Consider the following 20,305-nt stretch of genomic DNA (forward strand, 5'->3'; position numbering starts at 1 on the left):
ACAGAACCTGGTGCTTTTGGAGGTGGCTGGTTGCAGAGAGGGTAGCGTGGTTTTTATGGGCTCTTCCTTGAGGGCCCACTGTTGCCCCAGTAGGCATTGCACAAATTCAACCTGCATCTGGCTTGTCATGTAACAGCTCTTCTTTGGGCCTGTGATAATTTGTCTCCATCTTTTCCATCAGTGTCTCTGTCGCAGTAGACACTGGAGCACCTGGCTGTCCCACTTGTGAGCCAGTCTTTCCAGGCAGGCTCCGTAATGTGCTCATCCCTATGCTCTGCCTGTGAGGACTGGTAATTGACTGCTCATTAAATGTGGAGCGAGCAGTTCCCTCCCTGTGCAGGGAAGGATTTTAGGCTGTGTATTGAGGCCGTGCTTGCTGCCTGCTTTCAGCTGTGCTGGTGGGCGAGGACACAAGGCTAGATGTTACTTCCCCGCTGATGATTTTTTCCAGTAGTACTAAGAGTGACAAAAAAGGAAGTGCCTCACAAGGAGGAGCTTAGCTATGAGGCGGCATATCCCTGGGAGTCTAGGGGCAGTGTTCCAGCTGCAAGTGCCAGCATCACCTGAGGGATGAGAGGCAGGAGCTGAGGACCAAGGAGGAGAAAGCCTAATACTGCGTGGGCTTCTACCTAGCTGCTGCTGGGGGGGTTCCTGCTGTCCAGCTGGAGCAGATGGAAAAGAAAAAGCCCTCAGCCCTTCAGAGGCATCTCCTTCCCATTTGGGAGCAGAGCAGAGCCCTCTGCTGCCACAGCTTCTGGTGGAAGAAGAGACAGGCTAAAATGGCGCTGAAACTGGTGGGTGGCAGTGGGATAAGCACAGTTAGGAAGCCCTGGGTGGTTGAGAGCAAGATTATCCGACATGGAAGGATGTCAGGTGGTCTAAGAAAGAAGAGCCTGACAGCAGCAAGGAGGGAGGTGGCAGCTCCCAGCTCTGGGTGCATGTGGAGTGATGTGGGGAGGAGGATAATTCAGAGGTGAAAAAATTCTGAAAGCTGTATTGTCCACAACCAGAGCATGTGTTTCTGAGAGGCTGCTGGGCCATGGCTGCAGTCGGTGCCACAGTGCATTGGGGTCAGCATGGCCAGAGCAGTGGTGATGCAGCAGGAACATGGAGGGGGCCTAAGGCTGCTGGGAGTGGGTAGAATCATTCACAGGGATTGGCCGCTTGCTGCAGCTCCACTGTCAGTTCCTGCTCCTGCCCAGCCCTGCCCACAGCACAAGAGCCCAGGAGAGTGACCTACATAGAAAAAAACAGATGGGAGCTGAGCATTGATCTTGGCTGCTTTGAGGAGAACACAGAGGCATGAAAGCATTCGTTTAATGAGGAATAAACTCAAGGAAAATCATTTCTGTATCAGCAGGAGTGCCAGATCTTGTTTTTCTTTTGTTTTGTCTGCTTTCTGGCAGGACTGCTGCTCTGTGGAGTGGAAATACTGCCAGATCCTCCCTCCAAAGTGTAGTGGTTGAATCTTAAACAGGTTGCTGTTGGGAAAAAATGCATTGTGCCAGATGTAACAGTCCAAGAGAGGCTGTGGTGGCTCTGTGTCCTCAGCCCCTAACAATAGCCAGGCTGAGCTTGTATTTCCAGTAGGCACCACCCGTACACGCACACACTGACAGGTCCTTGTGGGTCCCTTCCAACTCAGAATATTCTGTGATTGTGAATACACATCAATTAACCATATAACCATGGATGGCCGCACAGATTATACATCCAGCCACACAGAGCACTCACCTGCAGTGCCAGCAGCCTCATGCCACCCCCTGTTCTGGCTGAGCAGAATGGAAGTACACTCGTGTGCACCCATGTATATATTTGTATTTATATACGTATATACACACATGTACAGTGTGTCCATCCAGCAGCTGGGTTCAGGCAGTGCCCAGCAGCTGCCCCCCGATCCCAATCTCTCCAGTCTTCCTGGTCCCCAGTAGCCAACTCCCTGTGGTGCTCTGGCCACAGGTCTCTCACCCAGGGCACATTGTGAAAGGAGTTAAATGAGAAGATGGGACAGGCTGCACTGATCAGGTGCAGGGCATGGCCAAACCATCACAAACCATTTACACAGCACTGGCCCTTTTTATTCCTGTATCCCACACTTGTTTCCCCACAAGTCGTCTAGATCCCTCCCTTTCCTGCCTTTGGTTCCTGATGTAAACACCCCCTAATGAGTACCGTGCAATCCATAAACGCTCTTCCCCTGCATCCCATCCTGTGTCCCACACCCCTGACCACAGTGACATCCTAATCCTAAAGGTGCTCTGGGGGTCAGGATCCCCTGGGACAGCCCTAGGAGGAGGTCAGAAAGGGTATCCTTTTCTATGAGTCCTTAATTTGGGCTCTCATCAGGCCCTTGTGTCCCTGTGCTCTTCAAGATGGGCCTCTGGTGGGCTGATGGCCACTGGGGATGGGCCTGGCAGGGTGCTGCTTGGGTTTCCCCTCTGCCATCATCACCCTGTGCTCCTGGTATGCAGACCAGCTTTTAGCACATGACCTCCCTAATGACCAGTATAGTTAGGTTTGGGATCCTTCTTTTCATATATATATAACCTAAATAAAATTTCTCTCTTTTAAAGATTTGGCTTTCCTCCTGTAATTGGGGGTTATTTAGGGCAGGAATCAAAGGCAGGAAAGGAAAGGTTCATATGCAGGTTAATTCTTTACTGTGAGGGTGGTGAGGCACTGGAATAGGTGAAGCTGTGGATGCCCAATCCATGGAGGTCTTCAAGGCCAGGTTGGATGGGGCCCTCAGCAACCTGATGGGTGCCATCCCTGCCCATGGCAGGGGGGGTTAGAACTAGGTATCTTTAAGGTTCCTTCCACCCCAAACCATTCTGCAATTCTACAATAATGAGCAGGGATTGAATTCAGATGGGGCAAATGTAGAACAGGAGAAGGGGTTGGCACCATGGTTTCCAGTGGGACAACTGGATGGTCCAGCGGGACACAGATGACAGCTTCCATGCAGCCCTCAGCACAGAGGAGTGCTTTGCAGGAGGGGTGATGGCTGGCACACTTGTGTCTGACATCCAGCTCCACTTGGACCGGCTTATCTAACACTGATGTTTCCCGGGGACTGCAGAGGAGCGAAGTCCACTGGAGGAAAAGGGAGCAGGGCCTTGGACTTTGTATCAACTGCAAATCACTGGTGACCATCAGCTCTGAGTAACATTCCCAGCTGGTAAATACCTGGCTCTTGCAGGCACCGTTGGCTTTGGCTGGGCATGGGCAGCCTCATCCCTTTCCATCTCCAAAGCCTGGAGCAGAGGGCTGGAACAGTGGACCCCAAAAGCTCCTTCCTGGCATCCAGGCAGTCATGTCTGGGGAGGTTTCATGAAGACCCCAAGCCCAATTCTGCTCAACATGTTAATTAAACATTTACTAGAGGGAATGTCTTTCCTCAGGACATTCACTGCCTGGGTGACCATCACCCTCTGCAGCCCAGGCTGACTTTGAAGCTGGTTCCATTTTTTGGGCTGCGCTGCACACAGGATGGCCTCCAGCGGTCGCTTCCCACCAAAATAATCCTTCCGTTCTCTGGATACACTAACAATTGCGGATGTCGCACACCTGGGAAGGTGGAGTGGGATGGCAAACTGCTTGTGATGGCGGCGGGACGCGCTCTGAGCATTCCACGTGGAAGTGACTGCCCAAAGGACACGGTGCCCCGGGACGCAGCGAGCCCGCCCCGGCGGCTCCGCGCCGCTCCCGGGAAGCCGTGCCCGCCTCCGGTTCCCATGGCAGCGGGAGCCGCGGCCCGCGCCGCAGGGCCTCGGGAAGCTGCCTCCGCGGGAAGAGGGAACAGCGTCCTGTCCTGGGAGGATGGAGGACGACGAGCAGGAGGGGGATGAGCACAACCCTGAGGAGGAGGAGGAAGAGGGGGAGAAGGAGGACGAGGAGGAGAAAGAGAAAAAGGAGGGGGAGGAAGAGGAGAAGGAGGAAGAAGAGGTGAGGGGGTGGCCCTCAGCACCGCCTGCCTGTGCGTAGGCCAGCGCTGGTGTTGTGCTCTCTTCTCCTCTCCCAGGTGCCGGCTCCCTGTCCTCTGACGGAGGAAGTCCTGAAGGAGGGCCTGTCTCTCCTCTGTAAGACGGGCAACGGGCTGTCCCACACCTACGTGAAGCTGGAAGCCAAAGGAAAGTGAGTGTGCAGCGCCTGCCCCGGCAGAAGCTCCACGGCCACCGAGCTGCTGAGCCATAAACTGGTGACAGGCCATGCGGGGCAGGAGTGTTTCCAGGCACTGCTCTCCAGCCGCCTGGCTGCCAGTCTGTGCCTCAGCACAGCCTGTCCGTCCTCAGCCCTGAGCTGGGCACAGCCAGACACACCAGTGGGACATCAGTGTCTCTCAGGACTGAGGGGAGCCTGCCCACTGCTCTGGACCATGGTCTCCTAAGGGGAACCTGAACCGGGTGACCTCCCTACAGGCACTTTGAGAAAATCCATTAACATCTGCCCCGTTCACTGCTAACCTTTAAGGCATGCAGTTTTAAGTACAGTGCCACAATCACCTCTGGATCAGCACACCCAGATTACCTGGACCTAACTAACAGACCTCAGTAAGACTGTTTCTTTCAGCAGCCTCAAACATATCTGAACCATCATTTTTCCCACTAGGAAAGTCCTTGCACACAGTTGCTGTCTAACAGACCCTTCCCCAAAACTTACCCTTTTTTCTGCTCTGGTTCTGCCTTCTCCTGACAGATACATTTCAATGGGAATAAGTACTCCCTCTGCCAGGAAAGCAGGTCAAATCTTACCATTTGTCCTTGTTTACAGACTCTTTGGCCTGTCCCTATCACTTGCCTTTTTCTTCCTTCTCTCCAGCAAGGCTTTCTAAGATAGCAGGGAAGTGCAAGAGGAGGTTGCCCTCCCTCCAGTAGTTGCAACGAGCAAGCCAAAAGCTGGTGGGGTGCTGGGGAAATATGAGAGATGTTTCATTAACATTCTCGCTCCCTCAGGAACTTGACAGACATCAGCCTGCTCAAAAGTTTCATTCACCTGCGGTACGTGGATTTGTCAGAGAACAAGCTGCAAGATTTGTCTCCACTAAGCGGCCTAACAGAGCTGCTTTGGCTGAAGGTGGATGGGAACCTGCTCACCAGCGCCTGCATGCAGGAGCTCTCCTATCTCCAGATCATCAGCTTGGATCGCAACCGCATCAAGGATATGGAAGGCATTACTCATCCCCGCTTAGCCACCCTCAGCCTGAAAGGTGACACAAACCACCTCTCTTCACTGTTGTGGGGACACTCTTTGGGTGGGATTAACTCTCTTGTTGTTTCTTCTTCCTCTGGCACTCAGAAAATAAAATCCAGACAATGGTGGGCCTGAGTCAGGACCAGTTGTTCAGCCTGCAAGTCCTGGAGCTGCGAGGAAACAAACTAAAGAGCACAGCAGGGCTCAGTCTTCCCAAGCTCAAGAAACTCTATCTGGTAAGGTATCAGCCAGCATGGGGAGTGGGGAAGAGCCTGGCTGCAGAGCTTGGCACCTCCAGCCAGCGGGAGGAAGGGAGTTCAATCTTTTCAGCCTGAAGGAGCAACAGATTTCAGAGAGCTAAAGAGACCAAATCACTTCTTTGGAGTAGCTCCACCTACTCTGTGGGCCCAGATAGCACGAAGGAGGTAGCCACTAACCACAAACTGCAGAGGAGTTGGCAACGTTCGGTGTGTCAGGTTCTTCCCTCATGACCTCCTGCAGGAGAGCAGTTTTCCCTTCAGGCAGCGTTAGGCAAGCTTGTATTCCATGTGTCCTGAGACCACCAGAGATCACTGGGCAAAGCAACAGTTTTGTTCTGGGTAACACTGGGAGGTGCCTCTTTCTCCTCTCTGATGGGCCTAATCAAATACTGGTTTAAAACCAGCACAATTACATGATTCAGACCTTCAGCTGCCAAAAAAGAAAACTGATGGAACATCACAGTGAAACTTAGGTAGGAGAATCAATTTCCTAATATCGCAAACAATTGCTTCAGAGAACATTTACTACTAGAGAAGCAAGTGAAGAGAGTAAGCATGGCCTGTGTGTATGTATGTGTATGGCTTATCTATGTGCATATGGCCATGCATCACACAGTGCTACTACAGCTTGCAAAGACTAGATAGATAACCTGAGTCACTACTTCTTAAAAAGCAATTAAATATGATAAAGGCTTTGAAAACCTATGTGGTTTCTTTTCATCAAGACTTTCTGGCAGAAAACACTGAGGAGATTGCTTGCTGAGATTGCCTGCAATTTTCTAGTGGAAAACTGTGGTTTTAGGTTCTCAAAGAATGGGTGAAGTGGATAAGTCACTAGATACAATACAGCATTTCAAGGCATACCCAGACACTTCAGTGAGTTAATGGAGGGAAGCAAACACAGCATCTGTATTTAAAGAAGGTTCCTGGTATGACTGAGGGGTTTCTGAGCTGCTCATATGAAGCAGGAAAATTGCGTTGCTGTATTAAAACTAGAACAACTGACTCTCAGGAATCTTTGGGTGCTGAATCTGTCTCCCATGTCCACATGCTCATTACATCCCTTTGCAAGGAAATCTCTCCCAGCAATGGTTTTTTTCTCTATAAAAATTTTGGTGTTACTTCAGCCTTGAGTAGGTGCAACTGATGCCTCAAAGACGGGGTTCAAGACAAAGGGTTCAGTTTAAAGAAACTGAACCACATTTGGTTAATGCATGAGGTAGCTACGGATGAAATTTAGTATGTAAAAAGTTATAGGTACTAACAGGAAGACTATAAGCTGGCTGTGTAGCATGTGGCACTTGCAGCAGCTTGATGGTCACAGTAGGAGTGTGTTAGCTCCTGGTCATGACGCAGCAGTGTGCAGGAAGTGGGGAGGGAATCATGGGCAACATACTATGGTAGCTTTCCATACAAAACAGTAGCATCATGTCTGTGTGAAGAACTGGAATGTAAGGTAAGGTGATGGTGTGTCAGACGGAATGTTATTTGGTTTAGGGTAAAAAACAATAAAACAACCCCGAAAAATGTCCATTCTGCATTGTCCTGCTGGTGCTTGCAAGGCCTGAGCTGCTAAACTATTCACACTGAAGTGATGAAGAAAATGAGAGTGATGGGAGGTCACTATTCCTTTTATAAACCAGTGGTCTGTGAGCTCCCCACTCACACCAGCTTCTAATTTCCTCTGAGGTACAATGTCCTAATCCTCCTTGACCATTAAATGTGCTCACGTGACCTTCACTAAATATCCAACTTTCCTCTTTTTGTCCAGACTCTCCCTTGTCCAGTTTCCATTAAAATGCTCCTTTTCTACAAAATGTCCTTCTCCTGAGTGACCCAGCCCTAAAGTGTTCTCCTGTCCCACCAGTTCACCCTGTGCCCCTTTATTAGCCTCAGGTATTGTCTACATCACTGCCTGGGTACCTATGAGGAACAGAGAGCACAACAGCTCCTCTCTCTGCATTTCCCACTCAGGTGTCTGCGTCCTTAGACTTAGAGACGGCTGCCCCGAGCCACATTAGCAAGTGAAGCCGTGCTGAACTCCAAGCTGAGAACGTGGCAGTTACGAGGGATGCTCCAAACTTGGCCACACAAGGCATTGAGCAGCCTGACAGATCGTTGGTGCTCTCACCGCGGGGAGCCCACGCCTGGGCAGGAGACCTCTAGTGGCCTTTTCTAGCCGACATTCTGCTGAGAAACTATTCCCGATATTCAGAGCTTCGTATTTTCCCACATCACAGTAAAGTGAATGAAATGAAGTGATGGGGAATTTTAAACTTCCTGATGTACGATTTTAAGATTTGTTTCAAGGAGGTGCGCCTAGGATGAATAACAACAATTATATCTGAAAAATCATAACATTAAACCAACCAGCAACCCCTACCCCCCTCCTCTCTCAGGAGCACACAGACTGCTTCTGCTACCAGAGCAGTAGAAGAGACTTCTTGGTAGTAGATTTCCCCACAAGAGAAGCAGCTGACTGGAAGATGCCTAGACTAAGTGGACAATGTGACTGAGAGGGGCTGATTACTTATCCTTTAAATACACTCATTTTACGTTCAGGTCAGAGCTTTCCTCTCCATGCTATTGCTCTCTGAGGCACATATTTGGCACTGCCATGGAAGGGGGTGCTGTGCTGGCAATGAAATGTTCACCTGGGGTGGTTTTGTCTCAGACACCAAGTGATGCTCCAGGAAACACTTTTGCTGCAAACTTTTGATCCTTGAATCTGAATACTTATATGAATGACCACTTGGCCAAGACCCTGAACAACCTGATCTAGCTTCAGAGAAGGCTGTGTTATGAGTGGTAGAAAGTCTGAAAGGTAGAAAGAACTTTAAAGGCCAGAAATAACTGCTGTTCCCTCTCCTGTGTGTCCCCTTTTTCCTTCTCTCTTCCTGCCTCCCTGGTGCCCAGGCCCAGACAACCATTCGCAGCCTTGAAGGCCTTGAGGGGCTTGAGCAGCTGGAGATTCTGCACCTGCGTGACAACAAGCTGGAGACCCTGGATGGATTCTCCAGTAGCATGAAGTGCCTACATTATCTCAATCTACGGTGGGTCTTCCCTGCTCTGGGTTGGGACCAGGTATCCTTTCATCAGCCTGTACTCCCATTTAGATCTTTAGGATTTTCTGGAAATTGAAGACCTGGTAGGCATGGGTTGATATTTACTGTTCTTAGCTGGCATTCAGCACTCAGTTGTTTAGGCATGTAACAGTCAGGACCTCTCCTGGGCTTCTCAGAAAATATCTGCTTCTCCAGTCACTCTCATATTCCACCTCATGCTTTTTATTCCATGCCATAACTCCATGCATGTTCTCTATGTCCAGTCTGCAAGTGCCCTGTAGTTCCTGGCATTTGCCATAAAGGGTGATGGAGATATCACATGATTCAGTGGAGTGTCTGAGCACAGAGAAATCCAGAGGACATGTTCTGTTTGTCCCTCAGTCTGAGGAGCTGCAGGCAGATCTGGATCTCGGGTGACAGATCTGTGGTCTATGGTCCATCATGCTGCTAAGTTTTGCTTTGTCTATCTTGTCCACTTACTGTTCCAAAGGGATCTCACTACTTGCACGGGTCTCTTTCCCCTTCTCTCTTGTGTTTCCTTCAGGAACAATGGGATCAGTAGCTTTCAGGAGGTAGAAAAACTGCAGGTTCTTCCCGTGCTGCAGGCACTGGTGCTGTTGGAAAATCCATGTGCTGATGAACCCAATTACCGGCTGGAGGTCCTTGCCCTGCTGCCACACCTGCAGCGCCTTGACAAGGAAGCAGTTGAGGAAGATGAGAAGGAAGAGGCAATGAAAATCCGTCAGACAAGGCAGGAAGAAAAAGAAAAGGTGAGAACAAGATGGCTAGGGGAAGAAGAAGGAAGTAAAGAGAAAGAAAAAAGATCAAACATGCTGATGAAGCCTCACCGCCCTCCAGATTATATGAGGAGAAGGGTGAGGAACGTCAGTTCCTAGTGCAGAAGAGCCTGAAAAAGAGACTGGGCTTTGCAACCTGGTTCTGATGGCCAGCATGCAGCCCTGCTGTCATTTCCAACCCCACTAGCCAAAGAGGGTGATGAAAAAGGAAAAGAAGTCAGGCATGGAGTCATTAACTTCTCCCTCTTCCCTTCTTCAGGAAATGGAAGGAGCTCTCAAGGATGATGTGTCTCTTCAGGAAATGGAAGAATCTCAAGAGGATGGTGTGACTGAGTGACCTCTGTTTTTAACACCTGTTCCCAGAGGCTGTCAGGATCTGGAGATGCCTTTCCCCACATGTGCAGTTGGGAACGCGAGAGATGTAGGTGCCAGCTTCACCTCATTTTACCTCTGGAGAAAAGAGGAGGGCTACCCACCCTGGTCCTGGAAGCTGCCCTGAGGCACTGCAGTGTTTTTGCAGTCACTGCACTGATATGTTCTATTCTCAGTAGGCCCAAGAGGGAAAATGGGAGATTTACAGGTTCTGTGGTTCGATTTATGGCTCACAAAAATCCTGCAAGATTTTCTGATTTGAATAAAAATAATTAATGAGCCTGGAGTGACTGGAATTGTTTATCCTGCACACCCACTCCTATTCTCTGGCTCCCTCTCCCTAGTCTGTCTACGTCTATCCCTTGCTGCCTGCCTTTCTCTCCCTCTCCATCCCCTACGTGCTGTTTGCAAAGCTTTGCTAAATCCTGACTCATCGCAGCTCTGGGTCACATGCTGCTGTCCCGGCCCTATCAGGGGCGTCTCCATCCTGCTGCTGCCGCCGCCGCCGTTGGCTTAGAGGACACATCATCTCCCCTTGAGGTCCTGCATCCCTCCTCATCTTCGTCCTCTCTCCTTTCTACCAGCACTCTCTCAATCTCTCGTTCACCCCTGCCCTAGGAAGGTAAGTGTCTCCCCACGGCCAACACCCCCCTCACCACGCGCATGTTTCTGCTCCCCACCTTGTGCCCTCCAAACCCCACACGCACTTTGGGGTCCCTGCGGAGAAGGACCACGGTGAGCGGCATTAACAACTAAACTCCCCTCACTTCCTCCCCCTGCTCCTCCCACCTATCTCTCCTCACCCACAACCTTCTCACTTTTCTTTCATATTTTAATTCCAGGTACTCCCTCCTTCCCTAGCACCCCCTTCCCCCAGCTTCCCCCTCCAGGCAATCATCATTTCAGATGTGAACCTAGGGAACTGCAGGAGGGGGGCAACCAAAGAGGATAGGGGGTGCTCCCAAGGGCATTGTCGGGAGATGCTGCGGGATGGAGCTTTCCCTGTGGGAGGCGGTGGTAGTGGGGAGGACGCGAAGCTCAGTCTGGGCACTGCTGGGAAAAGGATCCAGCCTCAGGGCAGACCAACCGCCCCCGTCTCCCGCTGTGTTGACACAACCACGGGCGCTCCGGGAGAGGGAGGGAGCAGAGGGGATGTTTTCCTCTTTGCACAACCCCACACCACACAGGGGAGGGGGGCTGCACGGAGAGGAGGTGACAGTCAAGCAAGCAATAGCTGCATCAGCCACGACACTGCAGCAGTGCGGGCTTCCTGGGAGCAGTGCCCAGCCCGGGAGAATCGCAGCAGCACACGGGACTGGTGGCGGTGGCTTGGGGAGAAGGTCTTCACCGTGCTGGCCCGCCAGGCGGGGAGGGGGAATTGCTGCCAGCGCCAGCTACAGCGAGATGCTGCCCTGGTGACAGGCAGTGCCAAGGAGCGGTGCCCACGGGAAGGCACTGCAGCAGGACCAGCCTCCCGCCCAGCCCTTGCTCACGGGGGGATGCACAAGGATGCACCCTGCTCCTCTCTCCCCCTGGCTGTGGTCTATGGCTTCCCAGCTATGGGCTCCATCCCAATCCCTTATCCTGGCTTATCCGCCTCTGACCTCCTTTCTGGACAGTGCAGATGATGCCAGGGATTTCAGGGTGGTTCTTTGCACTGTTCAAAGCAGGGCAAGCTCAGGGGGACACGGGGCAGCAACAGAAGTGGAGTAAAGGGTTTAAAGGACTAGAGGGAAGAGAGATCATGTGAGTGATGGGGTGGGGCAAGCAAGGCTGGATTTGGCTTGTCATTTGGCTTTCTCGGAGCTGGCTCCAACAGGAGCAGGTGGATGTAGCCAGAGGGATGTGACCATGGACAACGTGACCACATAAGCAGAAAGGCACTGCATCTGGCACGGGTCTTGCTGTCAAAGCTTACTTTAAACGGGTTACTCTCCCTCTTTACCCCATGGAGGCTGTTGAGGCACGGCCAGGACACTCCTGCAAATGAATCTCGCAGCTGCACGGGCACGGCTCTGGAGGAAGTTCCTGTGGTGTGTGCCAGATGGCGTGAGGAGCACTGCCAAAGCATCTGATGGGGGATCCCAGCCCAGATGGACATGGTGAAGGGCCCTGTGCAGGCTCCAGGGAACCCTGGAGTCGCTGACTGAAACTCCCACATACGGGAATCTCTGGCTGAAACTTCAGAGCAGCAGCACGATTTCCTCACACCCCTGTGATTTACACCCACCCAGGGCAGTGGGGTCGCACGCTGACTCTGGCTTCCCACCTCTTAGCTCCCCTAGGGCTGTGACGTGCTGTCACCGCACCCTGCACTGAGCCCCTGCTCTGGCTGTGCCCCTGCTCCCACACAGCACGGAGAGGTCCTGCCTGGGGCCCCGTGGTCACTCCAGCATCTGCAAGCCCTGCTCGGGGTTCAGTGAATCATCTGGGGAGCCGGGGTGGGGAAACCTGGCAGGACCGGGAGCATGGGGGAACACGCACCTTGCTGCAGCACCCTGGCATTGCACAGCCCCACAGCAAGGAGAATGAGAAGGTGGAATGGTGGGAATGAAATGGTTTGCACCCCCTAGGGAGCAAACTGTAGCAAGAGAACCTCTTTCAAACAGCCATCATCACCCACCAGCTTCGTTTTCTACTTCAGGTTTAACCAGATGCCCCAAAACACCAGGCTCCCTTTCCCTCCTCATCCAACAGAGATACCTCCCAGTCTCATCCACTTCCCTGTCTCAGGAACAGAGTGAAAGTTTGGCATCTGGGCTAGGTCCCCACTCCTTCAGAGCCCTCTATACAATGCCTGAGGCACCATGGCCTTCAGTAGGATGTCTCCTCGGGCTGCTGGCCTCCATGCTCCCGCTGCCTCAGCACAGCCTGACCCAGCAGCTCATGGAGGAGACAGGAAGGCTGAGCTGGGTGCTCAGCAGGGGCGATGTGGATGGGGGTCTGTCAGAGCCAGGCTGGGGCAGCTCCCCTGCTATGGGCTGGAGAGGGGCTGAGGGTCCCCACAGGATGGCTGCCCCCCTGCCCTGCCCATCGCTCTCACTGGCTCACTGCACAGGAACACAGCAGCCGCCTGCTGCCTGGCCCGGGCAAGCACTGTCCTCGCCTCCCGGCAAGGGGACAGGAGATGCCAGGAGCTGGTGCCCTGTCCTTGACGCCAGAGCCAGGGGCACCTCCCCGCTGCGCCAGCTGATCCCTCCCTCTCTGCTGTCCGTGGATGTTGTGGCACCCTCCCCAGCCCTGCCATCCAGGCTCATATCAGCTGCTCTGCCATGACGCAGGGAGAGAGGGAGAGAGTACTCCCAGTTTGTCATCTGCAGCAAAGGCACAGAGTAAATTCAGATAGATACCCCGTTCCTGGACAAAACAGATTGTGGGTAGATTCCCACAGTCTGGGTGAATGTCTACATTTCCTGGGGCCAATAGTTTTAGCCCCAACTCATAAGGTCACGTTTCCTTCAGCTCCCCTCTCTCTGTCAGTGTCTAGACACAGAAGGGTGAGCACCACATTCTGGGGCCTCTCAGGGCTGAATGCGTCCTGTTTTCTCCTCTCCACAGACTCACTATGGCAGTTGAAAGGATCCATGCCCGGGAGATCCTGGACTCCCGTGGGAACCCCACCGTTGAGGTGGACCTGTACACACACAAAGGTATGTGGGGGAGGACAAGAGATGGAGGGAAAGCCCTGCCCACCCTTGCAGAGCTGGAGCTGTGCAGTAGCCTGGCACGCTCCGCTGAGAGCACAGAGGGTCTTCACCAGTGAAGCCCCAGCAGACAACAAGCCAGGGGAAGAGGCAAAGACCAAAACTCTGCTTGTGGCTCTGCTTGTGCTTGTGCTTGTGCTCAGCAACTCTGCACTTGTGCTGGGCAAAACACAAGACAGATGGGACTTGACTGCTGTGTATGTGACTTGAGCCATACACCTGCTGGTAGCAGGATGGAAGGGTTTTTTACATTAATATATGCACCTTCTTGTCACATCCCTGTGATGCCCTGCTGCAACTATGCTTTTAGTCCTGGGGCACAGTACGAGTTTGGTAACACATCCACAGCCATGGTCACGGCAGGGGTAAAGGTATTTGACCCTGAGATCTCTGTGCAGGCGTGTCCATGCACATGTGTCTCAACTGGAAGATCTGCATCGATGCTGGGCCCAAAATTATGTGAACTGAGAGGTGAGGAGCAGGCAACAAACTATTCCCTTCCTTCTTTAGCGAGGCAGAAACCCAACCCCAGTGTGAGGGGGAGGAAGTTGCTGGCGGCTGTGGTTCAGGCTGCCTCTGGAATCAGGAGTAGGGCTGAGGAACCAGACCTCCACCCATCATCCACAGTTCTGGGATCAGTGTGGACCTCTGGGTGCCTGAGATCCAGGTTCCTCAGTCTGGAAACCCTTGGTTGCATTTATTTCTGCCACTGAGGTGTTACACTTCTGAGAAGAACAGCCAGGAGCAGCCAGCCAGCAGGGCCATCCATTTTCACAAGCAGTTACTACCTCTTTTTCCATGAAAGCAGGGCAGAAGCAGGTGCATGAGGGTTTTTCCTCTTCACCCTCTGCTCGTCTCACGCTCGTCTCACTTCTGTTTCCCAGGCATGTTTCGAGCGGCAGTCCCCAGCGGCGCATCCACTGGTATCTACGAAGCGCTGGAGCTGAGAGACAATGACAAGTCACGTTTCCTTGGAAAAGGTGGGGAGATGCTTCCTCCACACCCCGTCCTTGGGGCTGCCCGTATGTGGGGCTCTGCAGGAGGGTCCTGCTCATCCGCTGGTGTGACGCGGATTGTCCCACTGCCCTCAGAGAGACCACAGAGGCACAGACCTAGCATAAAGTGAAAGATCAGGCCTCGACCTTCCCTTGCTGTCTCCCTTTCTCAGTCTCTCTATTGGTCCTCTCCCTTCCTCTTTCCACTCTCCTCTTTGCCTCACACTCTCTCTCTCTCTCTCTCTTTCTCTTTCTTTCTGTCTCTTCCCTTCTTTAGGGGTCCTGCAGGCCGTGGATCATATCAACAGCACTGTCGCCCCAGCTCTCGTGGGCTCTGTAAGGATTTCTCTTTGTTCTCCCTTGTCCAACGCTTACTCTGGTCTGTCTCCGTCCCCCAATCTCTGTCTCTGCCTCTCATCATTTCACTGGGTTAACAGACATAGTGATGCTCTCTGTGCACCTCGGGCACACCTCCCCTGCCCTCCATGCCTGTATGTGTCCACAGTGATCTTTTCTCTGGGAGGAAAGGATTTAACGCTACCTGGTCCACCGCAGCATCTGTACAGCCTAACTAGTCCCCTCGGTGCTCCCTGTAGAGCTCACTCCCTCTTCCAGCCCTGCTCCTCCTCAAGCACTGAATCTCATCCACCTGTCTGTGGCCTCATGATGGTGTGATGAGAAATGGCTGTACCGTGCAAGCTCTGGCACAGCCTTGCAGAGCAAGTGGTGTCACATCTGCAGCTTGTTTACACCTGAAGACCTGGAGCCTGCTGTGAGGAGTGCTGAGCTCAAGCCACGTACTATGCACCATGTAGCCCATGGCAGGGTCTGGCTGAGAGCCCAGCTCTCTCCACTCATGAAAAATACCCGGTCTGGTGGAGGGCTGCCCGTACTGGGTCTAATCCTGCTCTCCACCTCGCTCCCGGGGATGGCTCCATCCAGTCTGTATTTGTTTGCTTGAGGTTGAGCATGTGCTGTTGTTCTGCCTAGCTTCTGTGTAGCCACAGCACCACAAAGCTCCCTGGAAGCTGCCAAAAGGCTGGGTAAATCCTTGAGGGAGTCCTGTGTCCCCAGCAATGCGTGGCCTTGCCTGGGCTGCAGCTGACCCCCTCTCCAGCGTGGGTACATCTACACTGCACTGCAGCAACATCATCATGGTTACCTAACCTGACTATACACCAAGGCACCAGTTTCCAGAGCTTTGTGTTTATGTTCCCTCACAAGCTGAAAAGATCCCTGTACCCCCAGCTTCTCCATCAACGCCTCGTTTCCTGCACACCAGAGCCAACAGCTCTTCCAGTCCTCCCCTTCTCAAGAGCTGTTTCTTTCTTGCAGGGCCTCTCTGTTGTGGATCAAGAGAAGATAGACAACCTGATGCTTGAGATGGATGGCACAGAGAACAAATGTAATTCATTCCTCTTTTCTCGGCCTGTGAAGTACAGACCATGGGAGGCTGCCGGGCTGGAGAGGGGGGCACTGTCAGAGCTGTGGTGAGCCCAAGTCTGGGCTGCCAAGGGCACCCACTGGGCAAGAGGTTGCTGCCTGAGAAGCCTTAACTCCTCCTCGGTTTTGCCCACAGCCAAGTTTGGCGCCAATGCTATCCTCGGAGTTTCTCTGGCTGTGTGCAAGGCAGGAGCTGCAGAGAAGGATGTCCCCCTGTACCGGCACATTGCTGACCTGGCTGGCAACTCCGACCTCATCCTTCCTGTGCCAGTAAGACTCCTCTGTCCTTGACATCCACCTTCAGAAGCTCCAAAAGAGTGGTGTTTCCAAAACAAATTTCAAAGGATGTTTTGGGAGGTAGATAAGGAAGGGATATAGGTCTGAAACATCAGCTGAGTACACTGCACTTGTCAGGGAAGCAAACTGAGGCCTGAGGTCTGTCAGGTTTCAATTGGAAAAAAGGAGCCTGAGGAGGATATGGCTGAGGTTGTGGTGGGGGGTTGACTGAGGATCTAACCCGTAGCACAAGAACCAGAGGGCATCATGTGAACCCTCTGGGGCACAGTTATTACATGGGCATATGGGTCTTCATGCCAGGGGAAGCTGCCTTGTGAAACTCATTCACAAAGGGTGTTGTGGGTGCCAAAATTTTCTCGGGGTAAAGGAGAAAGGTCCTGGAAGAAAGATCGACGTAACATTGCAGATAAACAAACACAGGTAAACACACATAGCTCAGGAGATCTCTGAGAGGGAAATAGGTGGGAAAGTCCTTTCCAACCATGTGCCCTGAGCCACTATTGGAAAGAAGACCCTGTGCTTATGTGCCTTTGATCTGATGTGTTGTAGCTGATGTATTATGTTACCCTGTGGGATGTGGCATGGATGGGTGTGGTGATTCATCTGAGAGCCTCCTCTAGGTGGTATGAAAAACCGGTTCCTTCAGCTCTGCCACTCTTGTGGACTCTTCCAGGCTTTCAATGTGATCAATGGAGGTTCCCATGCAGGCAACAAACTGGCCATGCAGGAGTTCATGATCCTGCCTGTGGGAGCTGAAAGCTTCCGCGATGCCATGCGTATCGGGGCTGAGGTCTATCACAACCTCAAGAGCGTCATCAAGGAGAAGTATGGCAAAGATGCTACCAATGTGGGTGATGAGGGAGGCTTTGCCCCCAACATCCTGGAAAATAGTGAAGGTAAGAGCCATAAAGAGATGGGGTACACTTACCTGCGGTGCTGCAGGTTCCTATGCCCAGCTCACAGCATTCCCCAAAGACTGATTCAAAAGATGATGCCTCAGTGTCACTGGCCTCCTGTTTCTAAGCTCCTTCTCCTTAGAGGGAGCCTTGATCTACTACAGCCTCTCCATACAAATCTTTCATGCATGTGCACACTTTTGCAAGGCCTTCCCCAAACTTGTCTTTGAGCTTGTATTTTAATTCCTCCTGATCCACTTGGACATGGCCTCCACAGCTCCTTGGCATGTTTTTGTTGCACTCTGGGCTCCCTTCTACTTCTCCACCATACCACCAGACTCTCAGTGGCTTTAGGAACTCTCTGAGGGGAGATTCCCAAAAAAGGCAGATTTCTCTGCATGGGTCGACTCTCCTCACTGCACCTCTCCTCCTTTCAGCTCTGGAGCTCCTCAAGGAAGCGATCGACAAGGCAGGCTACACAGACAAGATTGTCATTGGTATGGATGTGGCAGCCTCCGAGTTCTACCGTGATGGCAAATATGACCTGGACTTCAAGTCCCCAGATGACCCAAGCCGCTACATTTCTGGAGATGAGCTGGGTGACCTCTACCAAAGCTTTGTACGCGATTATCCAGGTGAGCTGCTGTGCTTGGCAGTAGGAAATCAGCACTAGTGCTGCACACTTAGCCAGCGCAAACCCTCTGTGTTTTGGGGGTGAGAACGGAGGCAGCTTTGACTCATGTCTCTTCTGTTGTCCTTTCAGTGGTCTCCATCGAGGATCCCTTTGACCAAGATGACTGGGAGGCCTGGACTAAGTTCACTGCCAATGTGGGGATTCAGATAGTGGGAGATGACCTGACAGTGACAAATCCCAAGCGCATCGAGCGAGCTGTTGAGGAGAAAGCCTGCAACTGCCTCCTGCTCAAAGTCAACCAGATTGGATCCGTCACAGAGGCCATCCAAGCGTAAGTCCAGCCCCCTGCTCTTCTTGTCCTGTGAAAGGACTGATGATGAACCACAGCAGGGTGTCATGCTATCCACTGGGTGAATAGACTTTTGTCTCTGCCAGAGTGTAGGATGCTGAGAGTGGGAGGAGAGGGTGCCTGGGTCACACCCTGTGTGGGTGGTGGTTATAGGAGTGGAAGCTACTGACTGCATTTGTTGCTCCATGCAGCTGCAAGTTGGCCCAGGAGAATGGCTGGGGTGTGATGGTGAGCCACCGATCTGGGGAGACTGAAGACACCTTCATTGCTGATCTGGTTGTAGGACTGTGCACCGGCCAGGTAGGTGAAACCTAGGCCACGCACAGGCCTGAAGGAAAGTGAAAGGATGTGAAGACAGAATCCCCTGCCATGCCATGGGAAACTGGTACAAGTCATAACAGTGTCTTACAGTGTTTGTTTTGGGGAATGCTTTACAGATAAAGACGGGTGCTCCCTGCAGGTCTGAACGCCTGGCTAAATACAACCAGCTCATGAGGTAAGGGGCTCCAGGGATGGGAACACAGAAGAAAGAATGGGAGAATCACAAATTGGGGTGGGAGAAGCTAGAAACCCAAGGCTAGATGGGGCCCGTGGATAAAATGTTATGAAGACAAGGCACAGAGATGACAGTGGGATCTCAGGGAGTCCTATGGAGTGGACTCCTTTTCTCCTCCTTGGTGTGAGGGTGCAACTTTCCAGGTGCAGTAGCTGGCAGGAGCTGAGCTCCTCCAGCCCATGTCAGCTTTCTGCTGATGCACTGCCCCCCCAGCACTCTGGTGCCTCCCATGCTCCCTCACCACAAAGGCCTGACGTGTACTGTCTCTCTCTCCTGTAGGATTGAGGAAGAGCTTGGCGATGAAGCACGCTTCGCCGGACACAACTTTCGCAATCCAAGTGTTCTTTGAACATTGTCCCCAGGGCACAGCCACCCTGCTGCTCTTTCCCACCTCACAGACTCTGAACCCCCCTTTCCTCCACTGCTCCTCTTTTTGCTCTTTCTCCTCACTCTGTCACCCGGTTCCCTTTCACCTCAAAGCCCCTCAGGTTCAGGTGTCCCCAGCTAGATGTACCCAGGTGAAGGATGAGAGGAAGGCCTACACCCTGTCCCTTGCTTTGGGGTCATAAGCATTTCTGGATCTAGGCATTGTGTGTCTTGTTTTTCATGCAGGGCCGTGTCTGAGCCACTCTGTTGACGTGTTAGACTATGGGAGCATGCTGGCCGGTGTGTTTCCCTCGTATGCCAAAGCATGTGCAGTGAACATCTGTGTGTCGGCTGGCGTGTCTGGGCACGTGTCGCACCTGTAGCTGTGTCTGGACGAGTGTTGCCAGTGGCTCGCTCTCGTTGTGCATGTGTGTAGGTGTGTGTACATGTACTGGCCTACGGCGTCCCTGTGCCCCAGGCGTGTGTCTGCACCGAGCCCTGGTGGGACCCGAGTGTCCCTTGCCTCCACCCCGAGTGCCGTGCTGTGTTGGGCTGTGCTTGAAGTTGCAGTTGAAGTGCACTGCTGTCCCATACCGGGTGTGCGTGTGTGTGTGTGCTGTCAGTCTCCGGGTCAGCACGTGGTACTGCGGGGCAATGTATTAAAACACATTCCGTAAACAAACCCGTGCTCTCATTTGCTTCTTGTGACCTTTTTCTCTCTGTTCCCTTCTCTCTTGCACTCCTTCACCCTCTCTTCTGCCCACGATGTCTGCTTCACCTTCTGGACAGCCCGTGCTCAGCTGAGCAACAGACAAACTACAGATCCCTAAACTCAATTAAAATGTATTTCACACCTGAGTTGTCTGACTCGGCCTGATGTTTCTCTTTAGACACCAGTGTTTGGGAAATGGGGATATTTTGTCATCAGAGCAGGAGAGGCTCATACAGAAAGGTAAACAAAACAAGCAGAGAGGACTGGCAAGACAAAGAAAAGGCCCAGGTACCCTCACCTTCTTTCACAGCCTTGTCCCACAGCCAGACTACTCTGTTGGCCACCAGCTGGGAAATGCCAAGGGGAAGGCATGTGGGATGGTGGGAATTGCCCCTGTCATCTCCACCAATGCATGTAGCATGAAGATCTGCTGTGCAGGGATTCTACCCTCAGATTAGCTCAGTTGGTTAGATCATGGTGCTAATAACACCAAGGTTGTGGGTTTGATCCCTGTATGGGCCATTCACTTAAGAACTGGACTCACTGATCCTTGTGGATCCTTCCAACTCAGAATATTCTGTGAAATAATCAAGCCCTTCACTAACATAAAGACCTCAGGGTGGGCCCCCAGCTAGTTGTCCACTGGACTCAAGTGATTGTACACTG

The 20,305-nt window shown here is 52.4% G+C and overlaps 2 protein-coding genes across 2 annotated transcripts; both read left to right on the forward strand.

Moving 5' to 3' along the window:
- The first annotated feature begins 86 nt into the window (after positions 1-86).
- On the forward strand, positions 87-9,963 carry LRRC23 (leucine rich repeat containing 23). Its single transcript, XM_050332010.1, has 7 exons — positions 87-3,948; positions 4,025-4,137; positions 4,956-5,209; positions 5,299-5,429; positions 8,370-8,506; positions 9,063-9,288; positions 9,575-9,963. Exons 1-7 carry the CDS (start codon positions 3,823-3,825, stop codon positions 9,650-9,652), a joined length of 1,065 nt encoding a protein of 354 aa, XP_050187967.1. The 5' UTR covers positions 87-3,822; the 3' UTR covers positions 9,653-9,963.
- A 178-nt stretch (positions 9,964-10,141) lies between these two features.
- Positions 10,142-19,785, forward strand: ENO2 (enolase 2). The gene is made up of 12 exons (XM_050332009.1): positions 10,142-10,309; positions 13,246-13,337; positions 14,276-14,371; positions 14,664-14,722; positions 15,722-15,791; positions 15,966-16,099; positions 16,800-17,022; positions 17,460-17,657; positions 17,786-17,987; positions 18,197-18,305; positions 18,443-18,501; positions 18,841-19,785. Exons 2-12 carry the CDS (start codon positions 13,253-13,255, stop codon positions 18,908-18,910), a joined length of 1,305 nt encoding a protein of 434 aa, XP_050187966.1. The 5' UTR covers positions 10,142-10,309; positions 13,246-13,252; the 3' UTR covers positions 18,911-19,785.
- Positions 19,786-20,305: the final 520 nt, after the last annotated feature.

This window comes from Myiozetetes cayanensis, unplaced genomic scaffold, assembly GCF_022539395.1.
Source record: "Myiozetetes cayanensis isolate MyiCay16 unplaced genomic scaffold, myiCay2020 scf5-8, whole genome shotgun sequence".
NCBI classification, from domain to species: Eukaryota; Metazoa; Chordata; class Aves; order Passeriformes; family Tyrannidae; genus Myiozetetes; species Myiozetetes cayanensis.

What these genes read in the sequence shown, in the direction of transcription:
- LRRC23 (XM_050332010.1), top strand. Translation starts at nt 3,823, where the DNA reads ATGGAGGACGACGAGCAGGAGGGGGATGAGCACAACCCTGAGGAGGAG. An exon ending in AGGAGAAGGAGGAAGAAGAG is followed by an intron (nt 3,949 to 4,024) that starts GTGAGGGGGTGG and finishes CTCCTCTCCCAG; the next exon opens with GTGCCGGCTCCCTGTCCTCT. An exon ending in AAGCTGGAAGCCAAAGGAAA is followed by an intron (nt 4,138 to 4,955) that starts GTGAGTGTGCAG and finishes TCGCTCCCTCAG; the next exon opens with GAACTTGACAGACATCAGCC.
- ENO2 (XM_050332009.1), top strand. Translation starts at nt 13,253, where the DNA reads ATGGCAGTTGAAAGGATCCATGCCCGGGAGATCCTGGACTCCCGTGGG. An exon ending in GGACCTGTACACACACAAAG is followed by an intron (nt 13,338 to 14,275) that starts GTATGTGGGGGA and finishes TCTGTTTCCCAG; the next exon opens with GCATGTTTCGAGCGGCAGTC. An exon ending in CTTTGTACGCGATTATCCAG is followed by an intron (nt 17,658 to 17,785) that starts GTGAGCTGCTGT and finishes TTGTCCTTTCAG; the next exon opens with TGGTCTCCATCGAGGATCCC.